This window comes from Pristis pectinata, chromosome 7, assembly GCF_009764475.1.
Source record: "Pristis pectinata isolate sPriPec2 chromosome 7, sPriPec2.1.pri, whole genome shotgun sequence".
In the NCBI taxonomy this organism is placed as follows: domain Eukaryota; kingdom Metazoa; phylum Chordata; class Chondrichthyes; order Rhinopristiformes; family Pristidae; genus Pristis; species Pristis pectinata.
Genome location: NC_067411.1, coordinates 80412948 through 80438466, shown reverse-complemented (window position 1 = coordinate 80438466; position 25519 = coordinate 80412948). Strand labels below are relative to the sequence as shown.

Sequence of the window (25519 nt, the reverse complement as noted above, 5' to 3'; positions counted from 1 at the left end):
CGGGCCAGATGGCCTCCTCCTGCTCTTATTTCTTATGTTCTTTTTAACATGTTGAGCATCCTCTGTCACACGTTTTATATTTGGTGTTTTGTAAACCTTAAATCCTGAACCATATGAGAAGTATAGTTGCATTGGTTGATGGAGCTAAGGAGGAATGAAAGCGATTACTCATGCAAGATGAATGTCTGATGTACCCCAGCAAGTTAGTTAAAAGATTCATTTGATGTTTAGAGTTGATGTACAACAAAATAACTACTGAAAAAAAGTGCTGGCTTCCACAGAAACATATTTATCGGGTGAACTAGACTGACACAGTGGAAAATTAATATATCAATTATTAACTGAAAAGATCTAGCTAGACTGGTCAGAACTGGGCTGGGCTGGGCTGGGCTGGGCTGGGCTGGTGTAGGGTAGGATGTTTTCCCTATTAAGCTTCAGGCATAATTAGAATTCCAAACTTCCACCATCAGGCCATTACAAACTTCTAGTTCCATCTCTTGCTGCTGTCAAGTTAATATAGCAAAATGATTAGGTGTGATTATTTGGAGAATCTTGATGGAAGTGATTTTGTCAGAAAATCTCCCCAATCCAGTCCTACAGAAAGTATAAAGTCTCTGTTTGCAAGGTAAGTTTTAAACATTGCTTTCCTGGATTATGTATAAGTTTGAAGTCTCCCAGACTCCAATTGTCCTCTTTAACCTTAAACATAAAATTCTGTTTCAAATCCATGTTAAATTTTACACTCAATCGATCATCAATGTTTATCCTTACTGAAAAATCTTGACAAGCTTTCAAGCTAAATTTTAAGAGAGTGTTCTTTGTTGCAAAAAAATCAAACATAGATCATTACATGAGATGTTTTAAACATTTCTGTACCTGCTGCAAGAAAATTACTTTGTATGAAGATGCAATTTTTATGGCTAGAATTGACTAGTTGACGTTAGTATATTACTTTTTCTTCCTTTGTTTTATTTACCTTAAAAGAACTTAATTGCCTTCATTAATACTGCAGATATAGGCACAACATACAAACATTTTAAGCATTCATCTGCTTGTACTAACAGTAATTTCCAGCTATAGTGACGGCACAGTCATAGTATTAGGATTTATATGTCATAATGTTTGAATAGATTCAGAAACAAACTTATTGTGAATGATTTTGTTTGTATTTGGATTTGATTGCATTTAGGTATAAAATAGTTTCTTCCTGTCATCACGGATACCATGCGACTGCAATCTACTTTAAGTATAACTGTGCATATCATCAGTATTGAATTCTTTCACCTTTTGTCAAGTAGCAACATTTATAACTAAAACTGAGAACAAATCAAATAGATTTGGTTCTTTCAGTCATTGATCATACAATACATGGGGACACAGACAAAAGCAATTATTATTTACCCAATGTTCACGATATAACCATGAAGATTTAGGACATCTCGCAATTTATCCTCAAACATTAGTTTAGGTTTAGTCATGTGCAATTGACTAGGAAGATTTCAAATTCAATTGCCAGTCTGTACCAAGTCAACTAATCACTGCTGACTTGGCATTGATGGTTTGAAATTAGCCTTGGTGACCAATGATTTAGGAAGTTAATCAGATGAAGGATGCATTGGAAGAAATCAGCCAGGTTTCCTCCTCTTAATTGTTATCTTGCAACTCATGTAAGTAGCAGCATACGTGTGTGACAGAGTGAGTAAGCTTAAAAAAAGTATTTTACCCAGGCAAGGTTTAGAAGAAGGGGTATCCATTGAATGAATGACTTCAATGATTTGCTGACTTCAGTCATAGAAAGAAAAGGACGGAAAAATGCTTGCCAGAAACATATTTAAGACCACAATTATAGAAGTAGTCATCATCCTCTACAAACCTTCCATGGTTGTGTATATTACTGTCACTTCTACTTTTAGTTACATAAAAGTCTTTCAAGAACTAATGATTTTTTCTAGTTTTCTGCTTCAGTGATTCTTGGTATTTTCAGCGGTTTGATTCCATTTTAAAGAAAATAAAACAGCAACACTTTGCAGAAACAAGATCTAAGTCCTGTGCAAATGCTCTGTATTTTTTTCTGTCATATAAATATTGACTGCATTATAGTGATTAAAGCAGCTATTTGACATAAAACACCACAGAACCTTCAGAAAATCTAGATGGCTTTGAGAGGCCATCAAAACAACACTTTAATATGGAAATGTCATTCCACACAAAATCATTCCTGAGCTTTGTAAATGTTGCATGCATTTATTTCTTAGCTTGGTTAACACAACACATTGACAGAAGGATGATGCTGAATTCTTTATTTGAGGCAGATGGTTGTTGATCTGACTTATCAGACCAGGTCCTCACATAGAATCTCCGGCCATGCTCTCACTTAACCTGTTCCAGATATAAGCTCCAATTTTGCTGGTCCTCCATACTCCAGGATCCTGCAACTTGGCCTGAAAGGCAGCATGAGTGTGCAGGGCAGTGGTTCTACCCCCGAAACACTTTGCCATTAAAGGAAGGTGGGGCAGTGGCATGGGTGGTGGTGAGGAGGTCATGAGCGTTAGCCATTAGCTACTTGTAGAAGCTGTAATTGATTCTTTACTTTTTTTTAAGTGTGACACTCAGACATTCAAAACCAATTAAAATTGACTTAAATAAGAAGTCAACTAAAACAACAAAACTTGAGCAATTAAAATCATTCAACTAAAGCAAAATAATTTTAAAAACAAACTCGTCTTTCCCTTTTCTCTTAAATCTTTGCCACATAATCCCTGTTGAAATCAATGGGATCGCTGATCTTGCCCCAGGTCTGGCTTGGCACATGTTCTGGGTGGCAATTTCCCAGGGAAACTGAATGTTTCTGCTGTATTCTACAGGGAGTCTGGCAGCAGAGTGAACAGATGCATAAAGCATTTTAGAGTGATTATGTGGCAGTCTGAGATTCTCTTCAGTTTCATCGTAATTGTTCCATTCAGAACTCCTGCAAAAGGTTAGGACAATTTAGCCTATTTAAGATCTGCTCAAGCACCTGAGTTGCAAGTGCAATTATGTATCATGGTCAGATGTTGTAATGGTGGGGGGAGGGGGAGTAAAACAGATGCCACAGTAGCTTGGCTTGTATTTAGTATGCACTGAGTAATGTGATCTAGGAGAACATCAAGTAGAGACCCCTTGCTTTTCATGAGATTTATGAATGATTGGACTCAAATATAAAGACTACAATTGTGAATACGGCAACATGGTAGTGAGGCAGAACATTCTTGGCTTCAGGAAGATGCCAAAAGAATGGTTAAATGTGCATAAAAGTTGCAAATTCTTCAATTTCTGTATTCATTTTAGATTTCCAGATCTTCAGTATTTTCCTTTGGTAATTTCACAATGATTCTGCTTCTCCCATTGACAATTGCTCCATGCTGACCTTACAAGTTTCATTATCATTCTCTTTCCTCTTACACTATTATCCCAAATCATTTAATCTCTCCTGCAATCTCTCCTATCACACACCTTCCTTTTTGTTTCCTTCTCCCTTTCTCTGCATCTTAAAACTGTTACTCTGACCTCTCCCAGTTCTCTGCCCTTAATCATAATCTCTCTTTCTTTCTCCAAAAGGTGCTACCTGACCTGTTGGGTATTTCCATCTATCTTTTGTCTTTTATTGTTGAATTCAACGTTGAGTCCACGAAACTATAAACTGCTTAACCAAAGGATGAGGTGCTATTCATTGAGATTCAATAAACACTCTTAAGAGGCCAAGGTCAGAGAGAATACAGAGGGAGATGGCTGAAAAATGAAAATGATAAACAACCAGAAGCTGGGGGTCCCACTTGTGGACTGAACAAAAATATTCCACAAAACTGCCTCTCTGTATGCCCTCCTCAGTTTACAGGAATCCTTGTCTCTCTAGTAAATATAGTATTGCTAAACTTAAATGTGCAAATAAACAGCTGTTACACCTGGAAAAAAGGACAACATAGATATTATTGGTGCCATTGTCGGAATAGATGGAATGGAGGTAAAAGAACTGGGAGAGTGGAATAGAGTCCTTGCAGGAAGCAGGCTATGAGGAAGAATAATCAAGACAGCTGCAGGAGTTGGTGCATTTACAGTGATCAATATTTATTGATCACTAGCCCTTTCCAAAAGTGGAAACATAAAAGTTAGGGGAAAGGTGGGGAGAATTAGAAATGAATCATGTGAAACTGAGGAAAGAATGAAAATTGGATATAAATTTGATGAAAATTCCCAGTTTGAGGTGAGAACAAGTCAAATCATCAAAGTTTGGAGAAATAAGTGTGATCAAGAGCCCAAGTAGGGGCTGGAATAAAGAATATTCCACAAGTCCCATCAAAGGACAGGCATACCCCGGGACCAACACAAACTCCCTTAAAAAGAACATTTGCCACTCCTCAGCCCACACCCCTAACTTATCAAGATCCCCCTGTAACCTATGATAACCATCTTCACTATCAACAACACCTCTTAATTTCACGTCATCCACAAACTTACTGATCAAGCCTTGTGCATGCGCATCCAAATCATTTATATAAATAATGAATAACAAAAATCTCAACACCGACCTCTGCGGCACACCACTAGTCACCGGCCTCCATTCTGAGAAACAACCTTCAACCACCACCCTCTGCTTCCTACCTCCGAGCCAATTTTGAATCCACCTAACTAGCTCTCCCTGAATTCCATGGGACCTAATCATCCAGACCAGCCTACCATGCTGCACCTTGTCGAAGGCCTTGCTAAAGTCCAAACAGACAACATCCACTGCCCTACCCTCATCTACCTTTTTGGTTACCTCTTCAAAAAACTCTAGAAGGTTCACCAAGCAAGATTTTCCATGCACAAAGCCATGCTGACTCCTCCTGATCAGACTCTGTCTATCCAAATGCTAGTAGATCCTGTCCCCCAGAATTCCTTCCAGTAATTTCCCCACTACTGATGTCAGGCTGACCAGCTTCTAGTTCCCTAGCTTGTCCTCGCTATCCTTCTTAAACAATGGAACAACATTAGCCACCTTGTAGCCTTCAGGAACTTCATCAGTGGCTAACAATGAAGCAAAAATCTCCGCAAGGGCCTCTGCAATTTCTCCTCTGGCCTTCCACAAAGTCCAAGGATGCACTAGGTCAGGCCCTGGGGTTTTATGCACCTTAATGTGCTGTATGGCTGCAAATGCCTCCTCCCTGGTAATATGAATGTCCTCCAAAACATCTCCACTAGTTTCCCTTATCTCTTGAGCAACCATGACTTTCTCCTCAGTAAACACCGAGGAGAAATATTCATTAAATATCCCACCCATCTCCTGCGACTTAAGACATAGGCGGTGCACATGTCAAGACATAAAAAATTAAGTTTTCAGGGACAGAGAGATTATTTTGCTTGGCAGTAAATGTGACATTTTTCTCTAAAGCAGTCCCTCAGGATGATTTCCTTCCATTCCAGTCCTGTGGGCTCTGAGGTGGCTGATAAGGCCAGTGTGGGAACCACAGACTCTTCCACACGTGAAGTAGGAAGTGACTGGTGGGGCAAGTGAGTAGATTGTCCTCCTTGCTGATCATCAACACAGGTGCACCTCAAGGCTGCATATACACACAACACTGTGGTGCTAAGCACAGCTCCAATGCCATCTTCAAATTCGCCTCCGACACTACTGTTGTTGGACAAATCACAGGTGGCAATGAGTCAGCTTACCAGAGTGAGATAGGACACCTGGTTGAGTGGTGCCATAATAACAACCTCTCGGTCAACGTCAGCAAAACTAAAGAGCTGATTGTTGACTTCAGGAAGGGGAAGGAGGGAGAACATGTGCCAGTCTACACTGGGGGAATCAGCGGTGGAGAGAGTCAGCAGCTTTAAATTCCTTGACGTTAACATATCGGATGACCTGTCCTGGGCCCAGCACATAGATACAATCATAAGAAAAGCGCGCCAGCGTCTTTACTTTCTGAGGAGGTTAAGGAGGTTCGACTTGTCACTGAACACTCTAGCAAACTACTACTGATGTACTGTTCAAAGTATCCTGACTGGTTGCATCATCGTCTGGTACGGCAATTTGAATGCGCAGGAACATAAGAAGCTGCAGAGAATAGAGGTCTCTACCCAATACATCATGGGCACATCCCTCCCCACCATTGGTAGTATCTGCAGGAAGCACTGGCTCAAGAAGGCAACATTCATCATCAAAGATCCCCATCGTCTGGGCTATGCCATCTTCTTGCAGCTACCATTGGGCAGGAGGTACAGAAGCCTGAAGTCCCACTCCACCAGCTACTTCCCTTCAATCATTTGGTTCTTGAACCAACCGGCAAAACCCTAATCACAGTTTTGCAACACTATGACCACTTTGATCATTTTGCACTAAAATGGACTTAGTTTTTTTTTGTTCTAATTGTGTTCTTTCTTATAACAATTGTGTATAATTTATGTTTAATTTATGTTTTTCTTTAATACCTTCCCAAATATTCCTTCTCTATTTTGAGCAGTTGTAGCTCTGGGATTCTAATGGATTGGTGGGGATGTTACACTTTTCCAGGTGGGCTTTTTTTTTCTGTTCACCTGATAATTTTTGTCCAGGTGCTCAGAGAGAGTGCCTGTTTGGGGGGTATGATGTTGGACATACGACCAACACAGTCTGCGTGTAATACTCAATGTTGGGGATGTTGCCTGACATTGGTTTCCTTATTCTGCCAGTGGATTTGGAGTCTTTTGTGCAGACTGTATTGATGCTACTTCTCCATTGTTTCAAGGTACCTGCTGTAGATGTTCCGCATCTCAGAAGCATAGATGTGGACAAGGATCACTGCTACTCAGTAGACTATGAGCTTTGTGCCCAGTTTCATGCCTTCAATAGCTCTTCAAGGTGATTGTGAATTTCATCTTCAATTCCTGTCTTCATTGAGAGGTGGTGCATGAGATGTGGGAAGTGTTCACATTTTTACAGGGTCTCACAGTGGACTTCTGCAGTTTTTTTTATTTTTGTTCTACACTGGAGGGCAGGTTTGTAGAGGACTTCTGTGGGTACTGAGTGCAGGGGGTAGTGGTCGAGGGGACTTATTCCAGCTGGAGATCTGTGACTAGTGGTGTTCCTCAGGGATCTGTATTAGGACCTCTGGTGTTTGTGATGTATATAAATGACCTGGATGAAAATGTACATGGGTGGATTAGTAAATTTGCCGATGATACAAAGATTGGTGGTGGTGTGGCTAGTGTAGAAGACTGGCAAAGGATACAGCAGGATATAGATCAGTTGCAGATATGGGTGGAGAAATGGCAGATGAAGTTCAACCCGGCCAACTGTGAAGTGCTGCACCTTGGGAGGTCAAATGTAAAGACACAGTACACTGTTACGGGCAAGACCCTTAAAGTATTGATGAGCAGAGGGATCTTGGGGTTCAAGTTCATAGCTCCCTGAAAATGGCTACACAGGTTGATAGGGTGGTGAAGAAGGCATATGGCATGCTTGCCTTCACTAGTCGAGGCATTGAGTCCAAGAGTCAAGAAGTTATACTGCAGCTTTATAAAGCTTCAGTTAGGCTGCATCTGGAGTACTGCAATACCAGAGTATCCAATACCAGAGGGAATGCATTTAAGGTGAGAGGGGGTAAGTTCAAAGGAGATGTGCAGGGCACATTTTTTACACAGAAAGTGGTGGGTGCCTGGAATGCGCTGCCTGGGGTGCCTGGCCGATAGGGGCATTCAAAAAGTTCTTAGATAAGCACATGAATGTGAGGGAAATGGTAGGATATGGACATGGTGTAGGCAGAAGGGATTAGTTTAGATGGGCATTTTACTACTAATGTAATTGGTTCGGCACAACATTGTAGGCTGAAGGGCCTGTTCCTGTGCTGTACTGTTCTATGTTCTATGTTCTTTGGCAATTCAAGATATGAAAATATATTTTTGATAGACGGTAGCTTTCTGACAGTTGTGGCGATTGAGTTGACCTGGCAGTAATTACATCAGAATATAACATGGAAGGAAAGGGGGGGGAAAAAGCTACTTTTATACATTTTGAAGTGGCTAAGTCACCCTTTGCCATTTACATCAGTCATCATGTGCTTATTAGACATTCAGTCAGCAATCTACATTTCAAGTCTCAGACTGAAGCTGTGAGAACATCAGAGTACAAGATGTGGACACAAAAATACACTTAAAAATCAGAGTCTATTCATTGAATGTCGCTAAGCGGAATGCATGGAGGAGTGTGTGTTGGTGAGGATTTTATATCTTGCCAGTTTTATAGATGTGGGTAATGCAATGAAGATTGAAGTTTGAACTTGATGCCATAAAAACTGAACTCACCTCCTAAATTATATGGATCTTATGATTGGGTGTAAATATTATACATAAGTGCACGGCATTTTATCTTTTTTCAAACATTAATCTTTTAATTGTAACATATAAGTGGATGACAAGTCCCATAGATTATGATATTACTGAAGAAATAATTTTGTCAGTTGCTGTTGATGTGTTTAATTATTCTCATGGGACGGTGAAGGAGCAGGCTGTATTTAAGTCGCCTTTCAAATGCACCTTTTTTTCCTCTCCACTTTCAAAGGTTAAATCATTTTGATTTTTACTGTTAGAATTTACTTTATTAATCTTCTTCATCCTGACTAGATTAGGCATAAGACTTGTAAATACGGGCCAGCTACATCTGAAACACAAGGTGACTGGTTTACTGTACCATTTCAAGTTGATTGCATATATTTTTCATTTCTGTTGATGGATTTTTAATTGCTGGGTTGTCAGTGATAGTATCATTAATATCAGTGATTCCCCAGCAACAATGCTAATTAAAGCATCTTTCGCATTTGAGTCAACTATTTCTCAGTCTCTGGGCATAATTCTGCCCTGTTTTCAACAAATTAATCATGCATTAATGATTACCCAGTACCGGCTTTAATAAGCAGCAGGAAATTTACTTCTAAATTCAGTTTTTACATCAATTCAATGTGTGATTTGACGTTATGTAATATGCATGTTATTCTTACTAAAAAAGGGTAATAATATAACGTTAGAAACTTCACACTTTGACAGGAAATGATTGTCCTTGGATCTTAGTGAGACAAACCAGGCAAAACAAATCTTATTCTCACTTAACATCAGGCCACAGATACTACTCAACAGTGCTTCAGTGGTTAGTACAACTAATGGAGATCATGAGCTAACAAAAGGACATATAGTCATTTGATCCCCTTTACTGACACTCATGCTGATTCAGCATAGTTTGGGAAAAGATTGTAGACCTCCCCCAGTCTGTTTGGTTCAGTTATTCACTGGCTAACTTCATTTGGGCCGTCAGGTAAACACCTATATTTTTTAAACCACAGCATTCATCCAACATTTTGATTGTGCGAGTGTTAGTATAACTTTGCTAACCAGAATACCAATAAGTTAATTATTACTTTATACCCAAAATTATAGCCTGAATATCTTGCACTGGCAAAGAAGCATTACTCTCCTTTACTTATGTGCCATTGTTGAGTTCAGTGCCTGACTATATAAGATGGCAACAGAGTATGGGGGAATTGGTGTATTGGGATCCTAGAGAGTTATTAATAACTAGAACCTATAACTACCCTGACAATTGATTTGTTGCATTGTAATGATAACTTTTGACATAGCAATAATAATCTTAAATGTTGACAGAAAATCACAATAGGAAGCTCACATCCTATAAACTCTGCGTTAGATCTCCATCCAGATTTATTGTATTTAGCACTGAACAGTTGTCAGTCTAGTGAGCATTAGTATTTATAACAAACGTTCCACTGTTTTCCTCCCAATCTCCGTTCATGCATCTGACAAACACTCCTCATTCCTCACACACTCAATTATAATTTCCTGCATTAACTATTTCCTTCTCATGATCTTAACATAATCGTTATATTTTTTCTGCTTTCTTTTGTTCCAATAATCTACAAGCCATTAACTTTTTGGCATGTTATTTCATTGGTCACCTACATTCTTGTACTTAGATAAGCCTATGCTTTAAGTACCAATTTAATGTTCAAAATGAATTTTTAGCAGTAATACATGCAGAAAATGTAGCAAACATTCAGTAATTTGGACAGCATCTGTGGAGCATGGAGCAGGGCTAACTTTTCCCTATGGGGTCTTTAGATTGATGATCTTTTCAGATGCATACTCCCTAACACCTTTCATTTCTGATTAACAGCTTTGCAGCAAATACAGAGGCAGAGAAAGATCCAAACAGTTAATCTGTGATAGGGTGGAGGACAGAAGTGACTAAGTGACAAACGGGAGCAATAATGGAAAAAATAAAGGGGTCAAGGCAAGGAGTAAATGGTTACAAGAGACTAGTGGGCGGAAAGCATGGAAATCTGGCAGTGATAAAGCTTCCATGGCCTAAGGATGTGACAGTGGAAATAGAGATAAATCCCAGTAGCATTGTCCATACTGTGTTTTGATTAATGACTCCTACCCCAAAGACAACACACACCAATTCCATTCTCGATGGCTCTGCAGAAGTCATTCCCCATTACCACTATCCAAGAAAATAGAAATTAAGATCTAAAGTCATTAAAATTCATTTCCTGTGCCCAGTTTAAGAAGAATAATCAAGACCAGGACATGACCAGGACAGATCGGCTATGCTGCTTAAAAATCCTTGGGAACTCTAAAACTGGAGTTTAAAAAAAAACTTAAATAGTATGACATACATTTTTTCCACAAAGGTATTACAGATATCTTCTAAATGACAGATAATCCCTGTGTCTTTTCTTCACCCTGAGTGCCTTTTGGTTCCAACATTTAAAATGCTTAGGTTCAACATTTAAGATGTTTTCTTTATTTGACTGGCATCTGTTCACAGACTGGATTAGTCCAGCTCGATGATCATTGTGGTTATCCAGAGTCATTAGTACCAGGGCGTATCAATCACTCTCAATGGTTATTTAGGCAGTTCAATGAGGATCGAATTACATTGTGTGCAAACTTGATTGTCATCTTAATTGGACATTAATGTCTCTTCAACCGTTTTTCTCTCCCATGCTGTTTTGTCACTGAAATTGTTAGTATGCATAATGAAGGAATTATGCTTGTGATTTTTTTCCCTCTTGCATGTTCTGAATCAACAAGATAAAGTTGAATATATATTGGAAAAAGGTTAGGTTTCCACTTTTCTATTTTGTGACTTCAGTGATTAATTGTCTAAAATAAAAAAAATATTTGCCCATTGCAAAACTGTTTAGTTATACTTAACAATAGATTAAGGTTAAAACTGATTGAATGGTGTAATAGAGTAATTATTTTCCCTCTTCACACTGGTTTTCTCAATGACCGTAGAATTTTAAATGTCCAACAAAATACCATGATCTTATATTCTGCCTTTTTAATGAGAGCAAATTAAGCTCTTCTTTGCTCCATATGTTTTGTCCATTTGAGCCTAATGCCACATTTAGCATGTGTTTTGGCTATTACTGCCCTGAATTTGAACTTAACAGGGACATTTCTGATCCTAAATTTAGAGCTCAGGCAATGTTGATAAAAGACCACATGCTCTATCCATTTTTGGTCACATGATGTCATTGCCACTAATGAAATCAAATACAATTCTTATGTGTTTCCTTTGGCTTTTAGTCAGCATCTGAACAAATCAATCACTGTTCTCATGTAAAATGTCATGGGATAATATCCAATTTAGAATACATTCACAAATAAATCATGAAAAGGATCTGGGTATCACTGCCATGACCAACATATAGTGTACATCCCAGGTTGCCACTTGGCAATTTCAGAGGGCATTTAAGAGTCAAGACTGGTCAGCTGGCAGTAATGTTCGTCCTTACGACAAAATGGACATCATGAACCAATGCTAACTTTTTAATTCGAGATTTACTTAATTACTTGAATGTAAATTACTCAAATGCCATTAAGGGATTTGAATTCTAAATCAATAGTCCAGGCTTCTGGATGCTAGTCCAGTATCTTAACTATAATGCTGCTGTATACATAAGTATGAGCTTGTTAAAAAATGTAGCATTCTATTTTCAATAATCAATAAAACAAGTACAGTTCTCCTGAGTTCAAATTAAATATATAGTCAGTATTTCATTACAGGCTGCCTTGTGCAGCCTAATGAAAATGACCTGTTTTTGCAAGACAGCTTAAGACAGTGGTTAATATTTCATTAGGAAAACACAGGAGTTAGGAGCTCATCAAAAAAAATAAGAATATTAAACACAATGCAATATTAATCTTCTGGACCAATGAGGGTAGATCATTAATAATGATCAAATTGTGTCCCAGTTTGTGTTGAAAATAAATTAAAACTTTTTGAAAATATTATTTTTGCTGATGTTCAGCGTTAAACATATCAACAGTCTGATAAAAGTTCTGACAATTTAGATCTGCCTTGTCCATTGCAATCTGGCCCATTATCTTTCACCTAGCATAACATCAGAACTGGGAAAGAGTTCTACCTATCCTTCCCCTACCTTTCCTGCTACTTGCTTTCTTGCTTTCATTGTTCTAATGAAGTATCCCAGACCTGAAACGTTAACTGTTTCTCTTTGCACAAATGCTGCCTGACTTGTGTGTTTCCAACATTTTGGTTTTGTTGCACTTTACCAATGTTATTCACAATGCCAGAATCAAGTGGATTAATAAAATATTAAAATATGAAGCATCTCCAAAGGCTCATTGGTGCAAGAGACTAATGAGAGATTTAGTGACAAGGTTCTAACTAGAGTCAGGACAGCTTGGGGAAAGCAGGTGGTGAAGAGTGTTACTAGCTACGGCAATTTCAATAAGGGGCAAGGCGCATCAATGTGTGCCAAATTTCAATCACTGCTAATGCAATGGACCACAAAGATGTCAAGAGCAAAGCCAAAATATTATACTGGAAATCTGAAATAAAAACAGTAAATATGAGATTTATTCAGAAGATCATGTTGAGTCTGTGATGAAAGACACAGAGTTAAAGTAAAGAACCTTCCATCAGAACTGGAAAAAAATATTAGAGGTTACACTAATATCAAGTTTCCTTAAATATTCTAACTTTTTTCAGTTTCAATGAATGGTTATTAATCGAAACATTAGTTCTTAATTTTCTTTCCTTAGGTGATGCTTGACTTGCTGAGAATTTGATGCATTTTTTTTACAAGGGCACTCTGAATAAACATTCAGCAGTGATTAAAGAGGCCATGATTTTTGATCTGCTAAGAGAATCCAAGGGGACTGGGGTAAATGCTTTGAGAGATAAATGTAGGAGATTGATGACAAAACACAATCAAATGCACTAAACGAATGGTCAGAGTTAATGAAGGATGGGCCAGAACTTGATAGCTTCAGCAAATTGCCTGCATTTGATGTTGTCCTACATGCCAAACATGAATTACCTTTCTGATGAAGGGTGTCAGACCTGACATGGTCACTATTTCTCTCTCCATAGGTGCTGCCTGACCTGCTGAGTTTTTCAAGTATTTTCTGTTTTTAATTCAGATTTCCAGCATCGCAGCCTTCTGATTTTCATGAACTTGTCTTTTCTGGGTCCGTTTATTGCTATCCTGACCCTGATAGGCAATACCCCATATGTTCTCAAGACCTCGCTTGAAGCATTACATTCACGTACATGGGCCAGAAACATCCCAGCCCATGAAACAACTTTGACAGCCAGAAAAATTAAATCCTTGTTTACTCATAAATGCACTCCTAAATCATCCAGTAAACTATTCATTCAAGAGCAGATAGGGATGACCAATAAATGCCGGCCTTATCACCAATTTTGATAGCCGGCAAAATCAAACCCTGAGTCTTTGCTAGTTGTCCAACCTGTCAAGGCCTTTGAATGTTTCTGAATATCCCACATACAAAGACAATTGGAATTGGAAATGGAATTGGTTTATTATTGAGATACAGTGCAAAATCTGTCTTGCATACCGTTCTTATAGATCAATTCATTACACGGTGCATTGAGGTTGCGCAAGGTAAAACAATAACAGAATGCAGAATAAAGTGTAACAGTTGGGTAGAAGCAGTCCTTGAGTCTGGTGGTACGTTCTTTCAGGCTTTTGTATCTTCTACCCAATGGGAGAGGGGAGAAGAGAGAATACTAGGGTGGGTGGTGTCTTTGATTATGCTGGCTGCTTTACTGAGGCAGCACAAGTACAGATAGAGTCCTTGGAGGGGAGGCTGGTTTGAAACATTCTAAAACTTTAAAAAAATCATTAATAAATATAAATACTTTTAGAATAATAAAAAGTTAATTGCCAAAGCATTTAACTAAAGATGATTAATTCAAAATTGGTAAACTAATTAGTACCTACCTCACTCCCTTGCAGCTGTTCCTCTCCATTGAAATTAATGAGCTTGTGGATACAGATTCCACAGCTTAAGTGCAGGGAACTTGCGATGAGTTCACACTCTGCAGCTAGACTGAATTCAAAATTAGGAAAAGCCCAGCACTGAGAAGAGAGGACGTTCAGGACTTCCTCGCTCATATGGCAATCCCAAACTTAATGACATTAATGCAGGAAGGGGCCACAGGTCTGCACATTCCCACCAATAAAATTGGATGACTCATCAGAAAGCAAAACGGTTTAACTTCTGTGAATGGATTTTTACAGAACACATAGAGATTTGCTATGCTGTCTACCTTGCTGGAAGTATCAACGTTATTATTCTCTTTTATCCTTCTGGTTGCTTCAGTTGCCTTACCCTAAAATGACTTACTTCAAAAGCCAGCAGAGATCAAAGAAATTTGTCAAAATCAATATCTCGGCAGTGACTAGAATTACCAGATGTTGTTAGTAGATAGGCTATTGTTTCAGATGTGTGCAGAAAATTAGTCCAAGCTGGGGGCAGCTGGGGAAACCATTCCCCTTCAGGCAACCTTCTGAGAAGTACATACTTAAGGAGTATGCATCTGGATCTTGACTGTGAAAAGAAAAAGCTGCAGAATTGTAAACCAGTAAAGTCCACAACATGTTTTACTTTATAGTGTAGAATAAACTTAAACATTTTTTTTAATTAAAAACCAATATTTACACAATTTATAACACTATCTTGTCTAAAATCAGTTTTTCATTGTGACAAATAAGGATGTGAAAAGCAACATATCTATACTTCAGTGGGTATATTATCATAATAATTTACTAAGCATGGCTAGTGCTGGGAGCACCATTTGTCAGAACTAAAGATAACATTGTGCCAGTTCTTCACTCACTTACACAAAATTATGGAGAAACTTTACAACTTTATAAGTATGTCTAGCTTACTATTAGAAAGAGAGTAAACTGGGCAAAAAAGTTTCATGAACCAACAAATATCATTCCTACCTTACTCAAACCATACACCAGTGGGGGCTTTTACATCCTTTTCAAATCTAAATGTCCCGTGCTCCTGCAGATATTACTCTGCACCTCATTAATCTTGAATGTCATTCACCTGAAGCTCTTTTCTTCTTCGTTGCCTTCCTCTCTTTCTGACAGTCATTTCACCTTTAATTGGTGGTCTCTAGATTATGATTCCATCTGGTTCACAACTGTCCTTCAGTGCAAGAAATCTGTTGTCCTTACTTGATTTGCCTATCTGTGACTGCAGACCATATGGTTTACCCTGGCAAACTACTTGGTTCAAGTGCAAATAGGGAGAGCAGTAAATGCTGGCCTTGACACCAATGGCCAGATCCCAAAAAAATGATTTGAGAAATAATAAGATTACTTCCAGAGGCTAATACCACCACCACCACAACTCCCATCCTCCCCCCACCTTTCTGCTCCTGCATTCTAATTGTCCTACAGTCATCCCCAGGCTGAGACTATTACAGCTAGCAGAATACAAAGGGACGGTAATGAATGAGGTGAGCAAGGGTGAAGAAGGTTGATGTCACAGAGGGGTTGACAACATTAGCCCAAGCAGGTGCACAGGTGGAATTGTAAAGATGGAGTTTGTGTGGCTCTGCAGAAGGAGACAGTGAAACCTGGTAGAATAAAATCAGACAAAATTGATATCAAACCAGGATTGACAATGTTAGGGAAGGGTAACTAACTTCTTGGTCAAATACCTGAGGGTCTTTTAAGAAGAAGTTTATGGAGTTAATTCTAGAGTTTCAGACCTTGATATGCTGAAAACATGGTCTAAAGGAAGACAGCAGGTTTTCCTAAAGTTAGAGGATCCAGATTTCCAAAGGCATATAGAGACAGAAGTGGCTGGAATAGGATAAGTCATCAGAGGACCTGAATGAGTTCTTTTAAATCTGGAAATCATTGATCTGAACCATCATGGGTCAGCAAGCACAATGCTGAACGCTAATTGGTGCACATTAGGATAATGGTCAACAGTTTCAGACGATGACAAATTTATCCACATACACTTAAAACAGAGTAATCTAGATCAGATTGCAAGGGAGCTTCACTTTTACACTGCGAGAATCCATTAATGTACAACTATCAGATACAAATGAGGGAGGGGAGTAAATGGCTGTTAAAAAAGAAGGGGAAACAGGCAAATTAAAAGGACTGAGTGACTCCACTAAACCCAAGTAATTACTCATGGCAAGACTGAATTCCCAACAAGTGTAGATTGAAACTCCCTTCAGTAAATATGGCCTATCATTCCTTCTCACAGCACATGGTTACTTGCATAGTAACTTTTAGCAAGTAATAATGTCACATTCGATGTATCTGCAATGAAAGTAGGAAAATAACATAAAAGCATTACATAAAGTTCAGGGATTAAGTCTGAACAACAAATTCATATATAAAGACAATGAGTCCCAGAACCATATGCATAACTAACAAAACTGAAATAGAAAATGGTAGAAATTTGTAGCAGGTTAGTCATCATGTGCAAAAAGGAAAATCATAGATGGGCACTTTGGGAAGGTTAGAATAAAGATACATAAAATGGAGGGAAGAAAAAGGGAAGATAAGATATCTCTATTAGTCACATGTACATCGAAACACACAGTGAAATGCATCTTTTGCGTAGAGTGTTCTGGGTGCAGCCTGCAAGTGTTGCCATGCTTCCAGTGGCAACATAGCGTGCCCACGACTTCCTAACCCGTACGTCTTCGGAAAGCAGGAGGAAACCGGAGCACCCGGAGGAAACCCACCAAGACACGGGGAGAACGTACAAACTCCTTACAGACAGTGGCCAGAATTGAACCCGGGTCGCCGGCGCTGTCAAACGTTACGCTAACCGCTACACTACCATGAAAATCAATAGATGCAACAACCCATCAATGTAAACTAATGGGCTGAATGACATGTAAAGTATCAATACAGAAAATTGAGAGTGACGGGAATAGGAGACCTCTCACTTCCCCGTATACCCTCTGGGTGAGTGGACAATCAACATACATGGCGAGCTTCATTGACCCATATTTGTTCAGGTCAAAAGCACATGTGCAACTACAATGTCACAAGTGCATGTGCCTCTCTCACTGGGAGAATACTATGTTCCTTTTGACCTCCAGTGACCCAGAGTTTGCTCTAAAATCTCAGATCCCCAGTAATTTCCATAAACTACCAGTGTTTCCTGTATCAAACTCAGAAAGTGCCCAGGTGTGGCAGTTAAACAGAGAAATGGACCTACTGCTGGCTCCTTCTCCTGATCCGTCTGACTGTAATTTTAAGTTGAAGTTGACCACCTACGTCCTTTGTAAATATGCAAAATGGACTCAAATTATGTCATTGTGATTTTTATTAATGACTTGGATGGGGGGGGGTAGAGGTGTGGGTTGGCAAGTTTGCAGATGACACAGTGGTGTTCTGGACAGTGTAGAGGATTGTCGAAGGTTGCAGGGGGACATTGATAGGATGCAGAGCTGGGCTGAGAAGTGGCAGATGGAGTTCAATCTGGATGAGTGTGAGGTGGTACACTGTGGAAGTACAAACTCCAAGGCAGAGTACAAAGTTAATGGCAGGATTCTTTGTAGTGTAGAGGAGCAGAGGGATCTAGGGGTCCACATCCACAGATCCCTGCAAGTTGTCTCACAGGTGGATAGGTTAGTTAAGAAAGCTTATGGGGTGTTAGCTTTCATAAGTCGAGGGATCGAGTTTAAGAGCCACGAGGTAATGATGCAGCACTATAAAACTCTGGTTAGACCACGCTTAAAGTACTGTGTTCAGTTCTGGTCTCCTTATTATAGGAAGGACGTGGAAGCGTTGGAAAGGGTGCAGAGGAGATTTACCAGGATGTTGCCTGGTTTAGAGAATATGCATTATGAGGAGAGACTAAGGGAGCTAGGGCTTTACTCTTTGGAGAGAAGGAGGATGAGAGGAGACATGATAGAGGTGTACAAAATATTAAGAGGGATAGAGTGGACAGCCAGTGCCTCTTTCCCAGGGCGCCAATGCTCAATACAAGAGGGCATGGCTTTAACGTAATGGGTGGGAAGTTCAAGGGAGATATCAGAGGAAGGTTTTTTACCCAGAGAGTGGTTGGGGCATGGAATGCGCTGCCTGGGGCAGTGGTGGAGGCAGGTACATTGGTCAAATTCAAGAGATTACTAGATAAGCATATGGAGGAATTTAAAATAGGGGGATATGTGGGAGGAAGGGGCTAGATGGTCTTAGGTGAGGTTTAAAGGTCGGCACAACATTGTGGGCCAAAGGGCCTGTATTGTGCTGTACTGTTCTGTGTTCTATGTTCATTGGACCCTAATTGCAATTTTATCCCGAAGTGGTTCACCACTGTGCCAAACATATCACAAGTCAATTTGTGGGCTAGGAGACACTTGGTATGATGATTATTGGACAAGGTTCCTTAAAACAGTTTTAAGCTGTTGGTGTGGTATCAGTGTGGTACCATTGTTTAAAAGGGGTAGCAAAAACAAGTCAGGAAACTACAGGCCAGTGAGTCTGGCACCAGTGGTGGCTAAATTGCTGGAAGGGATTCTGAGGGACAGGATCTACCAACATTTGGAGAGACAGGGTCTGATTCATGACAGTCAGCATGGCTTTGTGGTGGGAAGTTGTGTCTGACAAACCTCTTGGAGTTCTTCAAGGAGGGAGCCAAGAGGGTAGATGAAGATAGGGCAGTAGATGTTGTCTATATGGACTTTAGCAAGGCCTTTGACAAGGTCCCTCATGGCAGGCTAGTCTAGAAGGGTAGATAGCAAGAGATTCAGGGAGAGGTAGTGGATTGGATTCATAATTGGCTCAGTGATAGGAAGCAGAGGTGCTGGTCAAGGGTTGTTTCTCGGACTGGAGGCCTATGTCTTGTGGTGTGTCACAGGGATCAGTGATGGGACCTTTGTTGTTTGTAATTTATATAAACAATTTGGATGTGAATGTACAGGACATGGTTAGTAAGTTTGTGGATGATACCAAAATAGGTGGTGTTGTAGATAGTGTAGGAGGTTATGAAAAATTACAGGGGGATCTTGATCAGCTAGGTATGTGGGCTAAGCATTGGCAAATGGCTCTCAAGCCAGATAAATGTGAGGTATTGCATTTTGGAAGATCAAACCAGGGTAGGACTTATACGGGGAATGGTAGGGTCCTGGGGAGTGTTATGGAACAGAGGGACCTAGGAGTGCAAGTGCATAGTTCGCTGAAAATGGTGGCACAGGTGGATAGGGTGGTGAAGAAGGCATTTGGCATGCTGGCCTTCATGAGTCAGGGCATTAAATATAGGAGTAGGGAAGTTATGATGCAGTTACTTAAGATGTTGGTGAGACCACACTTGGAGTATTGTGTACAGTTTTGGTCACCCTGTTATAGGAAAGATGTTATTAAACCAGAATGAGTGCAGGGAAGATTTACCAGAATGTTGCCTGGACTTGGGGGCCTGAGTTACAAGGAGAGGTTGCATAGACCAGGACTCCGTAGATGAGGACTTTATTCACTGGAACCTATGAGATTGACCTGATAGAGGTATGTAAGATCATGAAAAGCATAGACAATGTGAAAGCACAGAGTCTTTTCCCCAGGGAGGAGGTGCTAAAAACAACAGGGGATTGGTTTAAGGTCAGAGGCAAGAGATTTAAAAGGGACATCAGGGCAGCTTCTTCACGCAAAGGGTGGTGCATATTTTGAATGAGCTGCCAGAAATAGTGATTGAGGGGGGCACATTAGCAACATTTAAAAGCCATCTAGATAAGTACATGGACAGGACAGGTTTAGAGTGCTAAGGGGCCAAACATGGGCAGATGGGACTAGCTTGCTGGGCAACACAGTCAGCACGGACGAGTTGGGCCGAAGGGCCTATTTCCATGCTGTATGACTCTATGACTCTACCCACTAGTCAGATGGTTGGTTCAGCTGATAGCTTAACAAGCTCAAAATAAATGAAGGCCAGCAGTTTTTAAAAAATCAGCTGTACCTAACTCTGCATGGACTTTCCAGTTTCATAACCTGTTTTGCTTCCTTTTTGCAAACCAGTCAAATTAACTCTGATGACATTCCTGAGAACAGCAGAATATGTAACTAACCAAGATAATGTGGCGATATAACTGCAATAGAAATTGATCTATGGATTATCCTGACTTGCGATTATGCTGTGGTTCATTTGTTGACACTGGTTCTAAATCCTGAAACTCACTACTCAACAACACCATTTATGTACCTTCAGCAGAAAGACTGTAGGGGCATAAGAAGGTATTTCATGACCAAAGTAACAAGTGCAGGTCTTGCTTCTGATCTCCTCATGCCACAAAATGACTTTTTTTTAATTAAGTAGGAGACTGTTGAGAAAATAATAGAATTCAAACTCTCTTGAAATGTCAAAGCAACAAAGAGCATGGTTCTGATTCAATGCAGACAAGTGTGAAGTGTTTATTTTGGGATGTTAAAACAGGGTAGGACTTACACAGTAAACAGCAGGCCCTGGACAGTGTTGTAGAACAGACAGACCGAGAGATACAAGAACATTGTTCCCTCAAAGTGGCGACACAGGTATACAAGGTGGCGAAGAAGGCACTTGACATGCTTGCTTTCATCGGTCAGGGCAGTGAGTACAAGAGTTGGGACGTCACGTTACAGCTGTGCTAGACCCTGGTGAGACCGCAGTTGGAGTATCGCGTGCAGTTTTGGTTGCCTAGCTATAGGAAGGAAAGGGTGCAGAAAGGATTCACAAGGATGTTACTGGGACTGGAGGGCTTGAGTTATAAGGAGAGGCTGGATAGGCTGGGGTATTTTCCCCTGGAGCACAGGAGGCTGAGGGGTGATCTTACAAAGGTATGTAAAATCATGAGGGGCATAGATAGGGCGAATGGTCACAGTATTTATCCCAGAGTAGGGGAGTCTAAAACTAGAAGGCATAGTTTTAAGGTAAGAGGGGAAAGATTTAATGTGATCCTGAGGGGCAACTTTTTCATACAGAGGGTGATGGATATATGGAATGAGCTGCCAAAGGAAGTGATGGGGGTGGGTACAATTACAATGTTTAACAGACATTTAGAAGGGTACAAGGATAGGAAAAATTTAGAGGGATATGGGCCAAACGCAGACAAATGGGACTAGCTTGGGAAGGCAACTTGGTCGGCATGGACGAGTTGGGCCGAAGGGCCTGTTTCCATACTGTAAAACTCCATAGTTCTATTGCAATCAGATGTTTTTTTTCTGAAGAAGATACTGATCTTTTTATTAGATGCTAATAATTAACTTACCATGACATGACTGAAAAAGTTCTAAACCATGTTCTAATATTTCTCTTAGCAATTCTAAGAAGTCCCAAGAAGGGCAATTACTTAAATGAAATGGCACATCTACCTGCATTTTACACAAGTTTATATGAGATGGCAATGTTTCTATCTTTAAAAACAGATTTCCACCAAAGCTTCTTGGGTTATAAAAAAACAAGCAGGGATTGATCAGTAGTTGCAAACACAGAAATCTTTAAGCAGGCAATTGTCATTCCCAGTGGGAACAGGTCAGCACGCACACACACACACTGATGCACAGATGCTGTCTGAACTGCTGAATGTTTCCAGCATTTTCTATTTTTGATTTCAGATTAGCAGCCTGTTTGATTTTCATGCTTATGACACACAGTCATTTTTCAGTTTTGTTTTTGATAATTGATTATTATTTTTCTATTCTTTCACATCAAATCAAATGCATCTACAATTCTCATTATTAAAATAAGATTTCTTTATTAGTCACATGTACATTGAAACACACAGTGAAATGCATCTTTGCTTCGAGTGTTCTGGGGGCAGCCTGCAAGTGTCGCCATGCTTTTGGCGCCAACATAACATGCCCGCAACTTCCTAACCTGTATGTCTTTGGAATGTGGGATGAAACCGGAGCACCCGGAGGAAACCCACGCAAACATGGAAAGAACGTACAAACTCCTTACAGACAGCGGCAGGAATTGAACCCGGGTCTCTGGCGCTGTAATAACGTTACGCTAACTGCTACACTATTGTGCATGCTGAACTACGTTATAATAACATGTTGTGTATGAAATTTACCTGTGCTTAATCTGTTGGGCCTAGAAATTGGCCTCGATATCAGGTACTCTGTGCTCTCCCAAGTCCCCAAAATGACAAATAGAAAAGACGTACATGCTCCTGACCAGAGGTGTGCTAGCCACCATACTGGGCAAGGAGAAATGGGAGGGATCCTTTGCCACATCTGAAAGAAATATTTGTCCATTTACGTAATGCATAGTTAAGCTTCCAGCTGCGTTGTGCTCAGGCTGCCAGAATCAAGTGCAGTTCACGATATCTACTTCATCAACAGTGTTGGAAAATATGCCCTGAAAACAAACACCTCTTGTGTGGAGGAATTTAAGATAGAGAGACATGTGGGAGGAAGGGGTTAGATAGTCTTAGGAGTGGTTTGAAGGTCGGCACAACATGGTGGGCCGAAGGGCCTGTATTGTGCTGTATTGTTCTATGGTTCTATGGTTGTCAGCTGTCTGAAGCACTCATACTTTAAGCTTACTGTCAGCACAAAAAAGAAATTGCTTCATGTCAGTATAAAAGCACAACGTTTAAATCAGAACAGATTCCTTACATGGAGTGAAGTGGGATTCATTCCTTTGGAAAGTCTTAACAGGCTTCATTCTGTTATCAGACCTTATCTGACACTGGATTTAGATGGTATTTGTACTATAACAACATGTAAATACACAACAAAATCCCCCTTAATGTGTTGTGAAGCACGCTGAATCACAAGGCAGTCATATCCTCTAATGACAAGCTCAGACATTTTCCCTGAAGCATAATATAGAAAATAGTTTGTTATTTATACTTTTACAGGATCTTTACATGGCCACCCCAGGACATTGATTAGTAATTAACAGATTAATAACTTTAAATTTGTGGTTGTCATGGTGGCACAAATCTAAAGTAATCATTGTCATTACTCTGTAAAATTGACAAAAATTTCTGATATCTGCACATTCACAGTCAAAAACAAAAATGCAAGGGTTGCTTTCAGTGATTCTCTTGGACAAACTCTTGCAGTCATGCAGATATAATCAATTAAGTGGTTTGACATGAACTTAATTTTGTTGTAAAAAAGCACACTTTTCTCACTGCAAATCTGTAGGAATTTTAAGATTGCATAAGACATTACTGAGGTTTTAAATTATATAGTAAGTAATAATTACTGAATGACCTCTCTGACTCTGAAAGAAAATGTACAATACACATCATTTATTTTCGGGAATGATTAACAAGTTAATTATTATCCATGATTTTTCCTTGTGGTTTGCCATCTGATAACTTCACAGATCCTGCATGTCACAGTTTGTTTGCTGATAAGTATTAGATTGAATGTCATGTCAAAGTTGGAGAAATCGTGCCATAGAGCCCATAATCTTTGTGGGCAACTTTTCTAAGGTCAAGATTTCTTTGCCACAAGCTGCAGAATCAAATTTATTTTTATCATAAGATACCTCCTTGTCTGAGACATAGTTTCTCAAGTACAATCTCTTGTATGCATTTGAGTGCTTATTTCTTAACTTTCTTTCACTTTTGGAAGGGCATTACACTTGAACTTCATTTGAAATGACACAAAGTCAAACCAAGATATGGTTATAGAGCACTGCAGCACAGAAACATGCACTTCAGGCCACCGAGTCCATGCTCACCTGATCTTCTGCCTAGTCCCATCTACCTGCACCCGGACCATATCCCTGCAAACCCCTCCCATCTATGTACCTATCCAAACTTCCCTTAGATGTTACAATCGAATCCGCATCTATCAGTTCTGCTGGCAGCTCGTTCCACATTCACACCACCATCTGAGTGAAGAAGTTTCCACTCAGATTCCCCTTAAGTATTTCACCTTTCACCCTAAACCTATGCCCTCTAGTTCTGATCTCACCCAACCTGAGGGTAAAAAGCCTGCATGCACTCTTCCTTTCTACACCCCTCATAATTTTGTATACCTTTGTAAGATCTCCCCTTATTCTCCTGCATTCCAGGGAATAAACTCCTAACCTATTCAACCTTTCCCTATAACTCAGGCCCTTAAGTCCCAGCAACATCCTTGTAAATTTTTTCTGCACTCTTTCAAGCTTATTGATGTACTTCCTGTAGGTAGGTGACCAGAACTGCACACAATACTCTAAATTTGGCCTCACCAATATCTTGTACAACTTCAACATAACATCCCAACTCCTGTACTCAATGCCCTGATTTATGAAGGCTAAAGTGCCAAAAGTTCTCTTTATGACCCTATCTACCTGTGACACCACTTCCAAGGAATTATGGATCTGTTCTACTGCACACCTCAGAGCCCTACCATTCACTGTGGAAGTCTTACCCTGGTTTGTCCTCCCTAAGTGCAACATCTCACACTTGTCTGCATTAAATTTGTTATGCATTTTTCAGCCGATTTTCTTAGCTAGTCAAGATCACACTGCAAGCTTTGATGGCCCTCCTTGCTGTCCACTGCGCCCCCAATCTTGGTGTCGTCCGCAAATTTGCTGATCCAGTTTACCACATTATCATCTAAATCATTAATATAGATGACAAACAACAACAGACCCAGAACCACTAGTCACAGGCCTCCAGTCAGAGAGACAACCATCTACTACCACTCTTTAGCTTCTCTTGCTAAGCCAATGTTGAATCCAATTGGCTACTTTATCCGGAATGCCAAGCGACTTAACCTTCTGGAGCAGCTTCCCAGGCCTTGGCCTTGCTAACGTCCATGTAAAAAATGTCCACTGCCTTTCCATCATCGACCTTCATGGTAACCTCCTCAAAAAACTCTATAAGATTGGTTAGACGTGACCTACCATGCACAAAGCCATGTTGACTATCCCTAATCAGGACCCGTCTATCCAAATACTTATATATCCTGTCCCTTAGAATACCTTCCAAGCGACTTAACCTTCTGGAGCAGCTTCCCAGGCCTTGGCCTTGCTAACGTCCATGTAAAAAATGTCCACTGCCTTTCCATCATCGACCTTCATGGTAACCTCCTCAAAAAACTCTATAAGATTGGTTAGACGTGACCTACCATGCACAAAGCCATGTTGACTATCCCTAATCAGGACCCGTCTATCCAACTACTTATATATCCTGTCCCTTAGAATACCTTCCAATAATTTGCCCACGACTGACATCAGGCTCACAGGCATTAACATT

At 40.0% G+C, this 25519-nt stretch overlaps 1 protein-coding gene across 1 annotated transcript in view; it reads left to right on the top strand.

Moving 5' to 3' along the window:
• Positions 1 to 477: 477 nt before the first annotated feature.
• LOC127572723 (GRAM domain-containing protein 2B) overlaps positions 478 to 25519 on the top strand; it is an 81237-nt gene continuing 56195 nt past the window's right edge. The window contains exon 1 of the mRNA XM_052020266.1: positions 478 to 625. Coding sequence (XP_051876226.1) covers positions 525 to 625 — 101 coding nt within the window. The 5' untranslated portion in view covers positions 478 to 524. The remainder of the gene's footprint in view (positions 626 to 25519) is intronic.